General features: G+C 35.4%; 1 protein-coding gene and 1 long non-coding RNA gene across 3 annotated transcripts; both read left to right on the forward strand.

Annotated features, from left to right (window-relative positions):
* Positions 1-1,904: 1,904 nt before the first annotated feature.
* LOC108368932 (uncharacterized) lies at positions 1,905-3,909 on the forward strand. Of its 2 annotated transcripts, XR_001848437.1 has the most exons (4): positions 1,905-2,210; positions 2,274-2,371; positions 2,435-2,857; positions 2,965-3,909. It is a non-coding gene; the product is annotated as an uncharacterized LOC108368932 (long non-coding RNA). The 2 variants fall into 2 exon arrangements; XR_001848436.1 differs by having other exon boundaries at positions 2,435-3,909.
* A 10,264-nt stretch (positions 3,910-14,173) lies between these two features.
* On the forward strand, positions 14,174-19,544 carry LOC108368933 (uncharacterized). The gene is made up of 2 exons (XM_017623900.1): positions 14,174-14,421; positions 18,781-19,544. The coding sequence occupies exons 1-2, from the start codon at positions 14,283-14,285 to the stop codon at positions 19,542-19,544; spliced, it is 903 nt and encodes a 300-aa protein (XP_017479389.1). The 5' UTR covers positions 14,174-14,282.
* The last annotated feature ends 1,377 nt before the right edge of the window (positions 19,545-20,921 follow it).

The following is a 20,921-nucleotide window of genomic DNA, read 5'->3' on the forward strand; positions in this document are numbered from 1 at the left end:
TAAATCTACTGCCTTTCGAGATTTAATTTTATATGATAAATCTTAAAAGATTTAACGTCAAATCTCGTCAGAGGGCTAAATCTTCATTAAATCTCATAATGGAGACATAGTATTAGTTTCGACTTTTCTGGCTAAGTACCAACTTAAAATTTAGTTTCGGCTGCAGCTGCAACTAAGTCGTAACTAGGAAGAATTATTTTATCAAATTAAGGGAAAACAGACGAAATATGTAAAAATTAAGTTGGTAGAGGGTGATTTTGATAATATTGAATAATCTCCAATTAAAATTTACAAAGATCGATCCATTTTAATCGGAAGATGAAATTAAATGCGTATTACAATTTGAATAAAGCTACATCACAATTTTATAATTGGAATAATTTAGATAAATTCTCAAATAATAAGTCAGTTTCACGCTAGTTCTTTTAAAGTAAATTTGTGCATAACATTTAGATATCTACTATTTGTATGTTTCACAGCATGCTTTCGATAAACATCGACTTCACAACACTGCGGTTGTTCTGGCTATTTCACACAATTAACAAGAAAATGATATCTTATTCTTTTGCATAATCATGCAATGAAAATAAAAATTACATAAACGGATGATCAAACTTGACATTATTTAATTAAAATGTAATTTTTCCAAAATATCGTAAAGAAAAATCGATACATTTTCACACTCGTTTTGCTATATCGTAAACTAAGTCGGAACTACTTAGTAGAAGTCTGAAATGCGACTATGAATAGAAGTAAATTTTAAGTTGGTACTTAAACTTAAGTTGCAACTTTGTTAGTTTCGACTTAGTTGCTGGACTATGAATACGCGCCATTGTTTTCTTGAAGGCGACATGTTGATAATGAAATTGCTTCTCAAATTGAATGCAGCCTACGTAATGGCTTTCAATTTTGATGATTTTTGACAAGTAATGTGTGTGAGGAAATTGAAAGGCAAAACTGCTTATGTGTCGTCAGCGTTAGTAAATTGCAAACCATGAACAAACAAACAACGATGGCAAACATCGAAAATTGAACCGATATTATCGATGTTTCAAAAACATCGATGCATCGTTTGCATCCATAGTTCCTCCTAGATCACTAGGCCCAAGAACGATAGAGTACAAGATTGCGCATTCCCGCAGAATGACATTTGTGGCAACGGGTAAACAAAGAATATGGCGAAGAACAATGAGTTGACAGTTGTGAATTTGCAGTGAGAAAACGTGTTTTCTTCACGATTCACCAATTTCTCAAGCCATCTTTGAATATAGCAAATTAAGCACTACGTTAACAAAAAATATACAACCACTCTTGAAATGTGTTCAAAAGAATAGGTCTTATTAATTAACTATTTAGAATTTTTGTGTTTGTATTGCAGGTGCCGAAAAAGTGATAATATCTTGTCGCAGCGCATGTTTTCCTGCAGAAAGTGGTCGATGCTTGCTTACCTCCGATTTTAATTTGTAATTTGTGGTATTTCAACGTTTTCAACTTAACATGTCGTGTTTAAAAGTGGTCCGTAAAGTGCTTCATGCATATTACGCTGGTGTCTAAATTTTATGGCTTCTCCTGCCGGCAGAACTCTACCCACTTTCTGGCCAAGGCGTCGTCGCGGGGAAACAAAAAAAACTGCATTTGGGGGCTTTACCCCTACGGCTGCTGCAAGTCAACACACGACACGACGTTTTTATAAAGTTTTTATTACAAATAAAACGTTTTTTACTTCAGAACGCACGAATTACCTCGATTTTTCACTTGAAAGTACACAATACGTTTGCAATACGTTTGCACTTGTTTCTAAACAAAAAGTTTGTTTACGTATTGCCATAAATGTCAAAGTCGGCAAAACCAAAGTAGCGGTTTCGGGAATGCGCCACCTTCAGTTCATTTCACCATGACTAGGCCTGGGTAACGGCGCAAATTTTTTGGCGCTGATACACTAACACCAGTGCCTCTGCCGGAATCAGAACAGTGTGTTGGCACTATTGCGCCGATTGCGCCTCTTCAGGCAGCTTAACGCAGTGGTTTTCTCAGAGTCTCTTTGCCGATTCATACGACTGCAAGAATGATAGAATACAAGGTGGTGTTACTAGAACAGCTGATTGGATATTTCCACAACTTTATATAGACGCGCCTTGACTGTAATTTTGGCGGACATTTACTGGCAAATTGGCGCGTTTTCATCTTGCTTATTCCTGGACATTTTACAAGTAAGTTGATTAATGTCTTAAAATTTTTTCCAAACAAAATTATAATCGTGTCCTTATCGACAGGAGCTTATTCGTCCAAGCATCGCTGTGAGTTCCACGAGCGTTTCACTGCATTTTCATCTACTAATCACTAATTTTGCGTATTCCTGCACATTTTACAAGTAAGTTGCTAAATGTCTTAAAATTTTTTCCAAACAAAATTATAATCGTGTCCTTATCGACAGGAGCTTATTCATCCAAGCGTCGCTGTGAGTTCCTCGAGCGTTTCACTGCATTTTCATCATGCCAAATAAAAAGAGCGAAATATGGCTGCACTTCTCCGATGAGAAAGAAAAAAAGTAAAGTGTAAGCTATGTGGTCAGCAGATATCCGTGGCAAACAAATCAACGTGCAGCCTGATTCGCCATATGAATAGGCGGCATCCCTTCCAAAAAATTGCTAGGCAGGAGCATTTGGAAACAGAAGTTGACACGAAGGCAGCAGCAACGCAGGTAGAAGCACCACAGAGAGCAGCAACGCAAGTAGAATCACAACAAGCAGCAACACAGCGAAATACACCGCGAGCATCATACGCACCGCAAGGATCGGTATCACAGTACCTACACAAACCACTTCCAGTCAAAAAGCAGCAACAAATCGATGACCAGGTAATTAAAATGATTGTCCGCGAGTACCATCCATTTAGCATCGTCGAAGACGTGGAATTTAAATAGCTAGTATGTCTCCTAAATCCGAACTATAAACTCCCAACTAGGAAAACAGTGTCATCCTCGTTAATACCGGCCATGTATAATGTAACCATGGAGGTGGTGAAAAGGCGGTTAGAGAGGGCGTATGCTATATGTGTGACGATGGACGGTTGGACTTCCCGTGCAGGAGATAGCTTCTTTAGTGTGACTGCCCACTACATTGTGGAAGAGGATAAAAAAACATTCCTTGCGTCGGATTTGTTAGCTTGCTCCTCATATTTAGATAGGCACACAAGTGAAAATATTACAAAAAAAATTTACGAAATTTTTTGCGAATGGGGAGTTAGTAACAAGATAATTGTTATAGTTAGTGATAATGCAGCTAATATGAAAGCAGCAGTTCGTGGGGGAGGTTGGCGGCATTGGGTAAAATGGCAATGTGGTTTAAAAGAAATAGAATCAGTTTTGCATAAAATAAAAGTAATTGTTAGGTTTTTTTTTCAAAAAGCACTTACGCTTCTTCAAAACTTAAAGCAACATTGCAGGCTATGCAGCAACCAGTTTTGAAACTTATTAATGACGTACCTACTCGCTGGAACTCAACATATGAAATGTTGAAACGCGTATTAGTTTTAAAAGATGCAGTGATTTCCACTTTAGCTTTAGTTAAGTCGTCGATGCTGGCCAGAGATGACGAATTACAAACAATTAATTTTTTAAGTAACGAAGAGTGGTTGGTAGCAGAGCAATCAATGAAAGTTTTAGAAATTTTTTAAGTTGTTACGACATTAATTTGTGTCGAAAAGCACATAAGTGCATCTTGCGTAATCCTGTACATTAAGCAATTAAGCAAACATTTAAAAACCTCCAATACCTCGCAACTAAGCCCCGATGTAAACAATTTGGTTGCAAAACTGTTAAACGAACTTAACAATAGGTTTAAAGACTTATGGCCTTATTCATAAAAAATAAAGTAGGTTTAAAGAGCTTTATAAATTGACGTTTTCATACATTTTTCAATTTATAAACCTTTTTTAAAGCTACTTTATTTTTTATGAATAAGGCTATTAGAATTTAACGAACTAATAGCGCAAGCCACAATTCTGGATCCAAGATTTAAAAAATTTGGATTCATAACTGAAACAGCATATAATCCCAATGTCGACAAATTATATTTAAGAGTTGCTAATATGGTTGTTCAAAACACCGATGCTTGTGACGAAAATCACAATGACTGCAGTTCAATTGTAGAAAGATTGGATAGCGACCGGTTTGATCTCATTTGGAAAGACTTTGACGCTGAAGTCCAGAAATACGTAAGGCCAGCAAATCAAACAGCAAATGCTATTATTGGGGTGGACAAATATTTAGCTGAACCTGTTCTTCCGCGAAAATACCATTCTGGAAAGCCGAATGATCCACTGGTGTGGTGGCATCAACGGAAAAACATTTATCCTCGGTTGTTGCAACTTGCTAAAAAACGTTTATGTATTTCTTCTACATCTGTTCCTTGTGAGCGCATATTTTCGCACGCTGGCCAGCTTGTAAGCGAAAAGCGGGAGAGTCTTAAAGCCAGTAAGGTATCTCAAATCGTCTTCTTAAATTACAATTTAGGCAACAATGATTTCTAATGTTAAACACTATGTTTTTAAAACATAAAACGAATGTGCCTAATGTACTGAAAACGCAAAACGAATGTACCTAATGAATTAGTAATTCATATATTTACCTACAATATAATTTTAAATATTTGTAATGTTAAACACTATGTTTTTAAAACATAAAACGAATGTGCCTAATGTACTGAAAACGCAAAACGAATGTACCTAATGAATTAGCAATTCATATATTTACCTACAATATAATTTTAAATATTTGTAATGTTAAACACTATGTTTTTAAAACATAAAACGAATGTGCCTAATGTACTGAAAACGCAAAACGAATGTACCTAATGAATTAGCAATTCATATATTTACCTACAATATAATTTTAAATATTTGTAATGTTAAACACTATGTTTTTAAAACATAAAACGAATGTGCCTAATGTACTGAAAACGCAAAACGAATGTACCTAATGAATTAGCAATTCATATATTTACCTACAATATAATTTTAAATATTTGTAATGTTAAACACTATGTTTTTAAAACATAAAACGAATGTGCCTAATGTACTGAAAACGCAAAACGAATGTACCTAATGAATTAGCAATTCATATATTTACCTACAATATAATTTTAAATATTTGTAATGTTAAACACTATGTTTTTAAAACATAAAACGAATGTGCCTAATGTACTGAAAACGCAAAACGAATGTACCTAATGAATTAGCAATTCATATATTTACCTACAATATAATTTTAAATATTTGTAATGTTAAACACTATGTTTTTAAAACATAAAACGAATGTGCCTAATGTACTGAAAACGCAAAACGAATGTACCTAATGAATTAGCAATTCATATATTTACCTACAATATAATTTTAAATATTTGTAATGTTAAACACTATGTTTTTAAAACATAAAACGAATGTGCCTAATGTACTGAAAACGCAAAACGAATGTACCTAATGAATTAGCAATTCATATATTTACCTACAATATAATTTTAAATATTTGTAATGTTAAACACTATGTTTTTAAAACATAAAACGAATGTGCCTAATGTACTGAAAACGCAAAACGAATGTACCTAATGAATTAGCAATTCATATATTTACCTACAATATAATTTTAAATATTTGTAATGTTAAACACTATGTTTTTAAAACATAAAACGAATGTGCCTAATGTACTGAAAACGCAAAACGAATGTACCTAATGAATTAGCAATTCATATATTTACCTACAATATAATTTTAAATATTTGTAATGTTAAACACTGGCTGCGTTTCTTTATACATTCCGGATAATCCCATTTCACAGCCGGAATAAACAGAATGCTTTTGAAATATACGTTAACATATCATCAGGAACGTTCTAAAGAATAAGTAAACAAAAAAGTTTATTCCAAACGTTCAGAATGAATAAAGAAATTCAGACACTATGTTTTTAAAACATAAAACGAATGTGCCTAATGTACTGAAAACGCAAAACGAATGTACCTAATGAATTAGCAATTCATATATTTACCTACAATATAATTTTAAATATTTGTAATGTTAAACACTATGTTTTTAAAACATAAAACGAATGTGCCTAATGTACTGAAAACATAAAACGCATGTAGGTACCTAATGTATTGAAAACGTAAAATAGCAGCACTCAAAGGAAAATATAATAAATTAATTACCAGTTGCATTTTTATACAGCATATGTTTTATTTATTTATTGTTCTTTCTTTTTTATTTATTATTTATTCTAACAATTGTTTTAATTTTCATATAAAGTGTGCTTTACGGTTTTAATTTACAATTCATTGCCACTTTCATTTTAACAAATAGCACACGACATCAACACATTTATTTTTTATTAGGGCAATTCATCTCAACGCGTGAACGCCTCGTACACTTACTTAATTTTGTATGGAAAGCCGACACAGTTACGAGGCAATTACCCGTTTAGATAAATACCCTGAGTGTAATTTTGTATCTACATACATACATACATACATATGTATATATGGATAACATATCGCTCACCAGACCTGTGTAATGATTGAATCAATTGAGTGTGCATTCTCATTTTTTTCGTTTCAAAAATGTGATTGTTTGATTTAAAAAATTTAACAACCACTCTTGAGATTGGTTACAAATTGTAAACACAAAATATGTAGTGTGTTATGGAATGGTTGACACCCATTCACATAGAGAATGTGAATGCAAAAAAAGAACTCAATCATGTATGATTGGACGTTTATGGGAATGCAATCTGTCAATATCATTCAGTACTAATACTATTTGTTGTATCAGGGTTGAAATTTTTNAATAATAGTTAACACAAAAAAGGGAACAAATATTCCTAAAAATTATAAAGCAAAACAAAAACAATTTTTTCCAATTTGTTTTTGTTTTTCCTGTTAAATTATGGAAACGATTTATTCACATGGAGTTGGAGATAGGGCTGAATAATATTTTGTTCTAATGAGATACTGGTAATCGATACAGCTATGAAATTTTTGCACAACATAGAAGTAGAAGTAGCGGGAATACATATTTAGCTCAATATTTGTATTTTTTGGATTAAGACACTATTAAAGTAAATGAACTATAAGGGTTTTAATAAAAATTCCAACTGGAATGCTCACTGCTTTAAAATTTCCTCGCTTCTAAATGTACTGACGATTTGGTGTGCGAATCACAAATGTATTTGTTTTATAGCTATTTTATATAAAATAAAATACGTGGGAAAGTTGCAACATGGTGGACCCACGTCTCTTAGGCCCGTTACTATCATGAAATCGAACATATACCTGTATATTAAAAAAACGCCATTTATTATATAAATTTGCTAAATATTATGCTATTTAACTTATTTACGCCTTGGNCGTCTCTTAGGCCCGTTACTATTATGAAATCGAAAATATACCTGTATATTAAAAAAACGCCATTTATTATATAAATTTGCTAAATATTATGCTATTTAACTTATTTACTCCTTGGCATGTGCATAAAATATAAAAATTTATAGGTTAAAACCTGAATATGCTCCCAACTCTGAATGCTAGATTCATCTTCAATCATTTGCTTCGAAATTTCCAAATTATCTACCGGATACTGATAGGGCTGCAATGGCTCGCTAAAATCTGGCCCATTGGCGGTATCACTTTAAACGAGTACTGATCGTAAAGCCATTGTAGTGTGTCATTGATTAGATGACGTGAGTCCAAACCATAAAACGTCCACCTGGTTACAAGACACAATATGCCTCACGCAATACCTGCAAAAACGAACACAAATAAGAAAAATTCCACAATTTATCAGTTGTTAACTACAAAAACCCCTTCCCCCTCCTACACCACACTCACCTTGTCAATGTGCGTTCAAATGCGAATGCCAAATGCGATTTTATATGCCGTATAGCAATTGATTATCAAATTTGGCTGATGTTCTTCGGTTCACGTTTCTGAGTCCAAAGTGCGTGGTGCAATTCGTTTATATAATAAAGTGTAGATCAGATTTGGGCAGTAAACCAACTAATTGGTAACACCTCGTCTAACACTGGAGATATTGTAACATATCGTCATGCGTGCTCTTACCTTTCGCGAAAACTCGTATTTTTACATTTTCTTTCACATCGGGATATCAGTCGCTGCGATTAGTAGCTGCGTTGATCCAGCAAATAAATGATTCAAGGAAATTTCTTCCAATATTGCTGTATGAATTCGCTTAGATCAATCTGAGTCATCAGCAAATTCAAAGCAAAATAGCAAATTGACATTTCTCTTTTGTGTGTTCTTTGCTGNACATATCGTCATGCGTGCTGTTACCTTTCGCGAAAACTCGTATTTTTACATTTTCTTTCACATCGGGATATCAGTCGCTGCGATTAGTAGCTGCGTTGATCCAGCAAATAAATGATTCAAGGAAATTTCTTCCAATATTGCTGTATGAATTCGCTTAGATCAATCTGAGTCATCAGCAAATTCAAAGCAAAATAGCAAATTGACATTTCTCTTTTGTGTGTTCTTTGCTGGTTCTTTGCGACACCCAGCGTTTAGTGGTGTTGTCAGTGTTCCGGTGTTGCTGGCGCCATTGTGTTACAGAGTGGTGTAAATCGGTATCAGCGCCCGTAATTCACCTCTCGGTATCAGCGCAATGGCGCGGCGCCGCACTGTATTACCCACGCCTAATCGGTTTAGATGAATACCACTAATACCTTATTTGAATGAACTACAATAGGTGTAAACTTGTCACTTGCTTGTGAATGCATTTACATTTTTTTATTATCTCTGAATACTTAAACCTCGAAAGCAGATCATAATGAAATATTTATACCAAATTAAAAGTAATAACTCGTACTTTCTAAATAATGTAAATTTCTTAAGCATTAATCACGTAATTTTTTCAAAAAAGGTTATTTTATGAAAAAATTGCAAATTTTTTTCGTTTTTTNGTTACCCACGCCTATAGATCACGCCGATTGGACCAACTTCGCAAGACACGTTGATCACGAATTGGGCGCTCGGTCTCAATCCAACTCCCCGAGCCATGAAGGTTCTAGCATTGCTGAAGCCATTCGTATAGCTGCAAACCGTTGTATTCCTCAAGCATCCCACTCCCGTAAAACCCATGTACCATGGTGGAATAAAGAACTCGCGGTATTCAGAAGAGAGAAAATGCAAGCATGGCACAAGTTTAAAAATACCCCTACACTTTCACACCTCATAGATTTCAAAATATCTAATGCAAGATTCTGGAGAGATGAAATCTCAAAAAAATTCAGCTTCTTTAAGTTCACAGAATTTATTTCACCCAACTCTTCTACTACCGATATTTGGAATAAAATTAATTAGCCATAGAAACCCATATAAACCTATCCTTGGATTTAAAACCAGCAATCACATCTCTTCTGACCCATCCGCGATCTCCAACCAATTTGAAATTGTATGGTCCACTTTCTCATTTGATACAAAGTTTCCCTATCATTATAGAAGGGACAAAAATCGTACTTTGAACCAGACGTGCCCCCTAAGGGAGATGCATCGTAAAGCAGAGCTCATTGAGAAGCTAATCACAATGACCGAACCTGTATCAGAAAAGTAAAAGGAAGAACCCCTGATTTCGACAGAATTTCCTATAAGATGATCAACGAAATGCCTGCGGTTGGAAAATCCCGATTCCTCCGACTTCACAACAATATTCTAGACACAGGAACCATCCTGCAAAACTGGAAAATCGCCACCATCATTCCCATACCAAACTCAAACCAAAGTTCTCTTTCAACTAATGGTTATCACCCTATATAACTTCTTTCTTGTCTTTCGAAAGTACTAGAATGGATAGTAGCAAGTCGAATTGCATGGTTTACTGAGACACAGCACCTCATCAACTGTAATCAAGTTGCTTTCAGACCCAACAGAGGCTGCAACGTTGCCCTCCTTCACATTGACTACTATGTCACGAAAGCCCTCTCTGCCTGCAACCACGTCTCTATCCTTTCACTTGACTTTGGGAAAGCATTCAACCTAGTAGAACCCCAGGAGTGGGCCCCAAAATATTTTACTTTGTCAAATCTTTTTTAAAAAATCGAAAGTTTCAAGCAAGAATTCAAGACGCATACTCCGATATACATATATCCGTTAGAAAATGTAATACCTCAGGGTTCCCCATTATTTGTAATCCTTTTCAGCATCGCCTTTAATGAAATAAGCAATATTATAAAAACCAACCGTTTTGTAGATCACCGTCTCTATGCAGATATGATATGTACATTTTTTCAAAAGAAACAAAAACGTAAGACAAACCTGAATACCAAAAGTTTATTGAAGGATACCTTAAAATGGGGTGACTACTCCGGAGTTAAAATATCTTTGGAAAAAACTAAAAACTTTCATATATGTAGAAAGCACGTGTGTGATTTCCTCAATCATATATGGGTGTTTCCACCGGAAGGTCCACCACGACGAAAAAAATAAAAGTATTATATCTAACGTATTTACGGGCCGATTTGTCTGCTTTTTAAAATATATACTGGCTATGTAAGTAGAATCATGTTTGCGTAAAATGGTCTTCTTAGGTGGCGCCAAGGTTGAGATATTTCGAAAACCCGTATTTATTATCCGATTTGGTTCGAATTTGGCGTATGTAGTTGAAACATAATAAGTCATAGATTTCCAACAAATTTACCCTGAATTGGCGCTGAAGTCAAAATATAAAGTATATCCTACATAAAATACATGTTTTATTTGCGTTAAAAATTCATTTAAAAGCAATATTACCAAAAATATAACGATGGAAATTTATGTCACGTGACGCCACGCACACTTGGGGTTGTAAAAAAAAATTAAAACAAGTTGCATTAATTCAAAAAACTCTAAAAACAACTAGAATTGCTCCAAACCATATTAAAATAAGTTTCATGAAAATAGCCATCCACAATTCGCAGAGTTTTGCGATTTTGTAAGAAAAGAAAAAATCTACTTCCATTTTTTGTCACGTAACGACACTCCCTTTAAATGCTTATATTTCAGGACCAAGCGGTTCGATTGTTTTCATTTTTCTGTTAAATATAGAGCTAATTATGTGCTATACAATGGCCAAAAAAAATTTAAGAAAACAAATGGTATTCCTTGTTTGTATCACATTGAAACGTACGACTGTCACGTATGCGACGTATGAAAATACCCATATGAGGTATAAATAATATTGAGATCGAAAATGTAAAAAAACTGAAGATTTTAGGTATTATATTTTCTCATAAGTACCGGTGGACCTGTCACCTGTCTAATCTAAAAAAGCATTAGCTGCCAGAATAAACATTATTACATACCTTGCAAGTAAAAAATCTCATATACATATTAGTACGATTATATATTTAAGCAAAACACTACTTCTAAAATTGACTACGGACTCTCCCTCTTCTGCTACTCCCCAAACTCATCACTTAACATCTTTAAGCCACTATATCACCAAGCTGCGCGAGCGAGTATTTTTGCGTTTCGTACAACTTCCATAAAAAACCTTTTAGCAGAGAGTGGCTTACCAACAATTGAAGAAAGAGTACACCAAATTCACGCGAGACTAATTCCTAAACTCGTTTTTCCATCTAGCTCCATCATCGACAACGAAATCAAAAATATAAACCACGTCACAAGTCTTCCAAGATTTTCTTCTGCTATGCATCGAGTACTTGGAATCGCCAAGGAGCTGGAGTTATCCAACCCGGCGTAATGCTACCAAGAACAAAACCCACCATAGGAGATCAAGAAAGTATCATGCGACCTTAGTCTGTCCAAATTTAAAAAAAAAGTGATACATCGCCTGAAATATTCCTTTCTATGTTCAATGAGCGCAAGGCATACCATGAAGCCGAAAACTGGACTTTATTCACAGATGGATGGAAAATGTACCGGCGAGCTTCGCAGGGTTGACACAAACGGCGACACTCTAAGGGTGCAAACCTTACCCGACTGTGCACCCGTCTTTACTGCAGAAGCGGTAGCTTTCTACTGCGCAATAACGATGGATTTGGAAAACGATTGCAAATCCCTTATATGCACCGACAGCAAGTCCGCTCTTAAAGCAGTTCAAACCCTCTATCAAACCCAACCACCAGGGATGCCGTTTTGATCTAAATAGATCCAATTGGATACATTTTTACGAATTTTTGCGGGATACTTATTTTTTCCGGTCAGTATAAACGTGGATACTTTTTCAAAGAGGCCAAAATTTTATATTTCCTATAAAGTTTTTTTCGTTCAAAAATCGATTTTCATTAAAGATGGTAGAAAACATTACGGTTTATAAACGTATAAAGAATCGCTACTTAAGCGTGAAATTAAAGCATTTTATTTTTTGTGAACGAAGCAATGAACATATGAAGAGATCTCACCAAAATAGGTATAAGCGCAATTGCTTCAACTAGCTTAAAAGGATGCTTTAAGCAAGATCTTAATAAACATATCGTCGTTTAAGGTACAAAACCGCGTATCAACAAAATGCAAAACCGCGTATCAAGATAATGCAAAACCTCGTATGTGACGTTGCATAAATTATTTTCTAGAGAGTAAAAACACTTATATTTCAAAATGGTTCTCTTTTTTATAAAGCAATTGCACTTCTGGCTAGTATATTTCAGGACGAATGGATAAGGATTGAGCCAAGAGCTTGTGTGAGCAAATCCAATTTTTGGCAGCAAACGTCAGTTACGCGGTTTTGCAGAATGACGATACGCGGTTTTGTACTTTAAACGACGATATATATAAAGTAAATTATGCTCTTTCTGTAGTAATCTCTTTCATATCACATATTTTCATTTGTTAATTTAAAAAGAAAGAAGATTTCAATGTAGTTTAAAAAACTAAATGTGATTTATTTAAGGAAACTTTTATGAATTTTACTGAAAAAATTTTGTTTATTTGAGCATATTGAAAGAGGTAACCAGATTCCTCTTTTAATGTGTGCAAATTTGCACGCCGTGTAATAAAATTAATCATTGCCTGTTTACTTTTACACATAAAATGTTTAAAATAAAGTAATGTTTATTATTAGTAGGAAATCTATTTGTAGTTTTAAAATTTTTGCAATTTTAAATGTTCTATATATGTGTATTTATGTGTATATTTTAAAGATCTCAAGTTCAAAATCAAATACTTAACATCCTATACGTATATTTATACAGATTCTTGTTGAAAAATAGATACTTTTCAGTAGTAGTTTTACATACTCTTTTTAGAGTGTAATTGCTATTTATTATATTTACTTTGCAAAATACTTATGCACAAAAAATGTACTTTATAAATTGAAATTACAAATGTTTGATTTTATGCAGATGTATTCCAAGTCCTTAGGATGGGTTAAATTATGTCTTTTTCATGAAAATGTTTGGGTTTCTTTCAAATTATGAGATGTTTATGTAAAAAAAGAAAATGGGATACATTTGGATACATTTTTGGCTTGGTCAGGGATACATTTTCTTGAGACGGCGCGGAAACACTGCCAACCACCGTTGGCCGAATGAGAGATGCGCTCATTGGCAAGGAGAGAAACTTACGTTTACTTTGGACACCGGGTCACATAGGGATTCACGAGAACGAGATGGCAGAGTGTGCAGCGAAACTAGCTTCCTCAACACCGGCCACATGTGAAAAGAAAGATATGCACGCGACAATTAAATGATACCTTCACACCAAATCGAAACGAGGCTAAACTACACCCATCACTATTACACCACTATAAACAGAGAGCTAACAGCTCCACAATAGCCTAACGGATTTGGAAAACGCAGATAAAACAATTCTCCCGTCTACGCCTTGGCCATACTATAGACACCCACGAACACCTACTGACCGGGGGCCACCCCCCGTCTGTGCACACTGCGGCTAAACTCTCCTTAAACCACATATTTCAAAACTGCTCCGTTTTAGAATTCGCCAGAAATCACTACCAGAAAAAACTGAGTTGAACTTCTAAAAACCCCACTAAGGCACTCCGCACATTAAGCTCCTAATCATGGTAATGTAATCGTTTCAGCATACTAAAGTATAAAGCTTCTATGCCGAACACATGTATTTCAATAAAGCTCTGTACACTACGATTCAAAATCTTGTTTTCGCCTAATCATAAAAGCTTCATGAATCGAAGCGCCCACCATTGTCAGGAGCTAGGCTTTTTGAAATAGTATTTTGTTTTCATTTTACATACATACATATGTTCTCGTATTCAAGTTTTGAAAATACATTTGTCATTGAAAAAATAAAAAATAGTAAATAAACATGAACAATTTAGTGGCTAAATTTGTACTGATCGTGGAGAAGTATCCGTGCCTTTACAACAATACTCTGCAGGACTATTCAAGAAAGGATGTAACGGAGAAGGCTTGGGCAGCAATATCAGAACAAATAAATTGGTCAGGTATGTAGTACCACGGTCATAATATAACATTATAAGCAGAGTAGGCAAAAACTCGGAGTTCGAGCGAGCGAGCGAGCAAACTCCTACTCAATGCCTCGCAGGCAACGAGGCGCTCGCAGCTCGTACTCGTAGCAGCAATGTGGCGAGGCACGAGAAGTTTGGCTCGCTCGCCAAACGAGCGAGCGCTGCTTGTTTCCTCGTGCTCCTATTAAACGAGCGAGGCTGTTGTGTGTTGCCTCGGTCGCGGTGCGAGGCGAGTAGCTGTCTCATTACTCGCTCTGCTAGGTAAGACGAGTGAGCGACGAGCAAGCGCTCCGAGTGTACTATAAATCACACGCATTTTTGTGCATAAAAATGTGGGAATGTATGTCAATAGATTATGTACGAAAGTATGTTAATAATTGTAAGTACATATATGCATATGCATATAAATATGTGAATATTATATTAGGGCAGCATTTAGAACAACAAATAAAATTTATTACATACAAACAAATAAAATTTATTACATACATAAGCATAGATTATGGAATGAAATATTTTTTTATAGTTATATACATATATGTATGTATATGTACATACGTACATACATACATAACATGCATAGTTATATATGTATGTATGTATGTATGTATGTACATATGCATGTATGTACATATGCATGTATTTTGCCTTTACAGAGAAAAGTAAGTAACGAAGATATTATAATCGTTTGTGCCGCAGAAACAAAAAACAAGCACTTGTAACACCCCCAAAATAGTTTGCTACTTGTAGCAGTTATGCTGTATACCTGATGAATGAAATATAATGCTTGGTGAAAAAATTTATTTGTGGCCTGTTGTTGAAAGACATATGTATATATATATGTACATATGAATGGATATGGAGACATGGGAAATTTGCGTAAACAAAGAGGCTGGTTCACATACAACTTTGCCGTTGCGTTGGCGTTGAATTTCAAAGCCGTCCCATAGCCAAAATTTGCCAACGCTGAGAACAGACAAACACACATACAAAGCAGAAAGATCGCTGCGTCGGTCGCCAGCTGTTGCAAATAAATAAAATTATATGACATGTTTTTTTTCCTTTTAATCAAATGAGGGCAAGAAATATAATTTTTCATGCAATTATTGATATGAAATATTAATTTATCTCTCGTTAATATGTTAATTTAGTGGCCAAAGTAGTCTCTGCCAAGCTTCATTGTAGAACGCATACTTTTAACGTGCGTTCTGACAAACCAACGCCAACTACAAAGTCAACGCGAAAGTTCTATGTGGACCAGCCTTATTTATCAAATAGTAGTTTGTATTATCCTACATACATATATATGTATGGGGACTAAACCAGGAATATTCATTTGAAAATGCTAATGTCCTACTCATTTAAGAAATGAAAGACAAAATAATGATTTTTATAAATATTATATTCTCATTTATACATATGTAACATAGTTACTTAGCCGAATTACTTAGTAATTACTTGAATGTAAGAATACAAAGACAAATTATTTATCAGAAGCATTGCCCCTTACACATTGAAAAAAAGTAATAAAAGCTCTCAAAGAAGCAAAATCGCTACAGCGAAGAAAGGGTTTGAAAACCGCATAAATTCAAATCCGCATAACAAATAACCGCATAAAAAGAGACGTTAGTGTCTAAGTTGAAATTTTATAAGAAATTATTGAACATTAAAAAAATTATACCTACATACATAGATATGTATGCACATATGTATGTGCCTATCTAGTAGGTAAAACTGGTCAAAATAGCACGCATCTATTCTTCTGTGCATGAGAATATATACATAAATAAATATATACATGTATGTGTGTATATACATATCTGCATGCGTGCATGCAATCCTTTACTCAAATTCTTAGTTGATGCAATTTTTATCCCATATATTTTTGCTGACCAAACAACCCGTTTGCCTGTCTAATCTGCTTGCCTCATTTGCCTCATTTGCCTCGCTCGTTTACTCGCCTCGCTCGTCTGCTGCTGCAAATGAGTGCCTCGCTCGCAACGACGGCCTCGCGAGGCCAGAGCTAATGAGGTGCTCGTTTGCGTGCCGCTCTACTCTTGCGCTGCCCTCATTTGCTTACTCGCTCGATGGCTGCTCACCGCGTGCGCTCGTACTAAACGAGTGCTCGTTTGCAAACAGCCCCGCCTGTTCCTCGTGAGTTGCGCAAGCTCAGAGCAAACTAACGAGCGAGCGAGGGGCTAAAATGAGGCAAATCCGAACCCTGATTATAAGGTCGCATAAATGTCCGATATTTTAAGTTCTTATATGCTTCTCAATCTCATAAACCCTTTAAAAAGCAACAGTCTCAAAAAGATCCCACCATACGAGCAATATAGGATAGGCGATTGCAGTTATGTTTAAAAAAATTAACAATAAAGCATAAGATTAAAAAATAAAGAAACAATGCCCTTTATTTTGATTAGGGCAAGTTTAATGTTGATGTTGTTGAGGAGTTCAGCTAATGCTTCAAGGATCTTTGCTTAAATAAAGGTTTCTCTACCGACGTCATAGTTTTAGAGGAATTCGTTCAATGTCCTATTTGATAACACTAGAATCGGAGGATCATTCAATAGTGATGACTATATTGAGTCGGAAAGTCATAATGGACAGCAAAATTCCGTAATTTCAAAAGTAGCTTGGATCTACATATGACAGTAGAATAGGGTCCTAGTTAGCATTACATGTGCTAAGGGGCCAGATTAGTATTAAAACAGTGAAAATTATTTAGGATGTTTTGCATATGGTAATATGCGAGTATGGTATATAATACAAAGGTTGAAGAGTTGAACTTCTCAATTTTGAGTTGATATCCTTACGCTATTTCAAGTGACTAGAGAATTATTTTAGCTAATTAATTCAATTAAGTAGGGTAATTATGCGCTTTACTAGTTACAAAAACAACAAATAGCTTAGGGCCAAAGTGCTGCAATAACAACAGCAAAATCATAAAAACGCCAATATAATAAAAAAAATAGTCGCAATCGGTTCATTAAGCAATAAATGAGTATTTATTTTATTTTAAATGCAATAAGTCCATTGCCATGGTAAAGCGGAATTCGGACGTAAGAAATAATTTGCGATGTAGTTCCTTAAAGCTTGCGCAGTGGAGCTTTCGTCTACTATAATACTGAACGGCATTGGTATATTTGCAGNTGTAGTTCCTTAAAGCTTGCGCAGTGGAGATTTCGTCTACTATAATACTGAACGGCATTGGTATATTTGCAGATTGATAGTGGGTGTTTTCCCGAACTTGTGTAGTACTCGTATATAATGTGCCGTCTTTTTTGCGTATGAGCTTATGCAAACTGCATGCACACTGCACTATTGAAATAATTGTCGTAATTTTTGCAGCGAATTGTTGACATAAACACTTGAAACTTTTGGGTCACCATGCCGAAAGTGCACTCAATATTTTTTCGCGCTCGACTCAGCCTGTAGTTGAATATGCGCATTTTATTGCCTATACCTCGCTCTGGATATGGCCGCATTATATTCTTCCTAATTGGAAACGCAGCGTCTGCTACAAAGTAAAACGGAAATTTGGTTCCGCTCTCGTCGTGGGGTAGTTCTTTGGGTAGTGGTACTTCAGAGCTTCTTTCCAACCATAGCTGCAGCTGTGAAACTCTAAATACGTCTCCATCGCTGTTTCGTCCAGCAAACCTGGTCTCAATAGTTGTAAAAAATCCGTCCGCATCGCTACTGGCAAGTAAGATTATAGAATGATAGTTCTTGTAATTGTAATTAGCCGATCCAGACTTCGGTTACTTTTCAATGCGGATATCTATTGCACCTAAACAATTGGGCATTTGCCATAACTCATAAAAGCGATGCGAAATTCGAGTCCATTCATCGCGATTCGGCATTACCATATATGTTCCATTGAGTATATCCCAAATTTTTTTGGTCGTTTCTTCAACAGCGAGACCAATTGTGCGTTCGCCCCGCTGAAAATACAGCGCTAGTGCGGTATATGTACATCCGGTTGCTAAATATCTGCAATGAATATACATATGTATATTGTTTTGTCACCAAAATTAGTAGCTCAGTAAGGGAAATCTGGAGGTTTTTGCATGGTAGTTGTTTTTGAATTATTTGTGGGACCTAACCAGATGTGGAATTACCGACATCTTTAAAAAGGGTTCGGTTTTTTAAAAAGAGTGAAACCAAAATTTAAGGGCCTCAACTAAACTATTCCTAAACATTAGTACCCATCGTGGCAATCAAATCTTAAGGGTATTTGCATTAAAGTTGTCACCATGCAAAGATTTGCCAGATTACCATGTTTAAACTTCTGTGACTGAACAATTACTTTATTACGTTTTCATTCTTTTATAGTCGCTGATTGCAAAGACAAATGGAAAAATGTCCGAAATAATTTCGTTCGAAGTTTAAAAGAACCTCCAAGTGGTTCATCAGCAAAAGCCAAGAAGCCGTATTACTTGCATGACATTTTGCAGTTTATGCTACCTTATGTAAGAACCGTACAGCATTCAGAGAAGAACAACAGCAATATTTTGCTGTCCGATATGGATATATCGACGGAAATTGAAGAAACAGATACTGAACAAAATACTTCCAATTCGGTTTTCCAACCAGCAAAACGCAATGTTCCTACGCAATGTACAAGTAACCTAAGAAAGAAAAAAAAGGCAGGTAATGGAGCGGAAGAAATTGCTGGTGCTGTTTTACAAATTGTAAAAGAAAGGCAAGATAAAAAGGGACCTTATGAAGGTCGTCGATTGTTTTTAATGAGTCTGCTATCAGATGTGGAGAAGATGACGGAAGAAGACTACACGGAATTTAGAATTTACTGCCTTACAGGAATTCAAAAATTTATGAGAAATTCTACAAACAATTTTAATTTGCTCTCATCAAGCAGCGGTTCCGTGGTGAGTACACCTGCATCTTCGCCAACTGAAATAAAATTATTTCCAAATAGTGCCCATATTTTATGTCCATCGAGCAGCAATCGTTTGGCCAGTAGACCTGCTATTTCGCAAAATGATGTATCCTTCAATCAACCGTCAATAATATACACTAATAACAGTGACCAACATTTTAACGAAAATGTAACAGTCGTATTTGAAAATAACCAATGATTTACATTCACAAGTGCATGGTCATGTATATATGTAGTTATATTAATAAATGTAAATTGATTTCAAAATTTTACCTAAGCGTTATCATTAGTCGCTCTTCAGGGCTAATACATTCTCTGAACCTTGTATTTTATCTTTGAAGAGCCGGACCCACAAGCGAAACCAAAGAGTTGAAGGTGTTCTTAGACATCCTGTAGCAAGACTGAAATTTTTCGTCGTCTTCAGAGAGCTCCTTCGCAGCAATGAATAGTCGGCTCTGACTATTATTCCTTATATACGGATGAACCCAATATTTCCTACGCCTCTTCATTTTACGACGCCGAAGATGAAGAGCTAGGAGCATAAGGGCATCGTCCTCGTCGCTATATGTGAACATCATGAAATTGTATTTTTTTATGTGTTTTTGCCACATTCGCCAAACTAATTTTCACTGAATAACAGGAAAAATGTCAGTAAACTAAAATCAATTTTTTGATTTCATTTATGTACGGCGCCAAGTGTGCAGAAGTCGAGTCGTCATGCATTCGTGTCGGCATGACGGAACAATTACTCTACTATGACTAGGCGCTTAATGTGCGGAGTGCCTAAGGAGAATATAAACTTAGGCTATCTTCGCACTTGTCGTCCAATCATAGTTCCGTTATCGTCTCGCCCTGAAATTCTGAACCGAGCACATCCATTTCAAAGGAGATCTGCACACTTGGCGTTATCGGCTAGTAATCGGCAAATCGTAGAAGATGCAGAAACGGATAAGTACGGCACTGTCGTTTGCTAATCGTTGTGCACGCATTGTTTGTTTACATTTTATGGGGAAAACTAGTGAAAAGGTGAATATTTGCAAAAAAGTTTGTATTTTTTGCATAAAATCTGTGGAAATTGTTAAAAAGTGGATAATTGCATTAAGATTCAATAAATGTGAGCGTTTTACCTATAAAATATGACGAAATTGTAAAAAGTCTCTGTGTTCATGCTGTAAAATATTGGAAGGTGTTTAGTATTTTCTTAGCTCTACAGCCGCATTAATGTGAGCATTAAAATGCCCCACAATGATTCCAAAAGTAAAACGCAAACGTTGAGTCTTAAAGTTGGAATGTTTTATTCGGCTCATCGCCGTTCTTTTATATGCTTACAATCTACCTTATGAGTAATCTAATTTACAAACTTACATTTCTAAGTCGTTAGTCATGCTTATGATTCTACGTTGTTGTGCATGCATACATAAATGTATATGGGTTCAATCGAGTTTATGTTATTGGAGAAGTGCAGCGCAAGCTAAATTGATTTGAGTACTTTGGCCTAGTTATTGCCAAAAGTATATTGAACTTTTTACTTAATATTGTGTGAACATTTTGTTTTGCTTAGCTGTCATGCTACACC

The sequence above is a fragment of the Rhagoletis zephyria genome, unplaced genomic scaffold, assembly GCF_001687245.7.
Source record: "Rhagoletis zephyria isolate East Lansing unplaced genomic scaffold, Rhagoletis_zephyria_1.1 Rzeph_scaffold_03398, whole genome shotgun sequence".
Lineage (NCBI taxonomy): Eukaryota > Metazoa > Arthropoda > Insecta > Diptera > Tephritidae > Rhagoletis > Rhagoletis zephyria.

Bases quoted from the DNA above. Each gene is read 5' to 3' on its own strand.
- LOC108368933 (XM_017623900.1), top strand. From the start codon at position 14,283: ATGAACAATTTAGTGGCTAAATTTGTACTGATCGTGGAGAAGTATCCG. The intron at 14,422-18,780 runs GTATGTAGTACC...ATTCTTTTATAG, and splicing joins AGAACAAATAAATTGGTCAG to TCGCTGATTGCAAAGACAAA.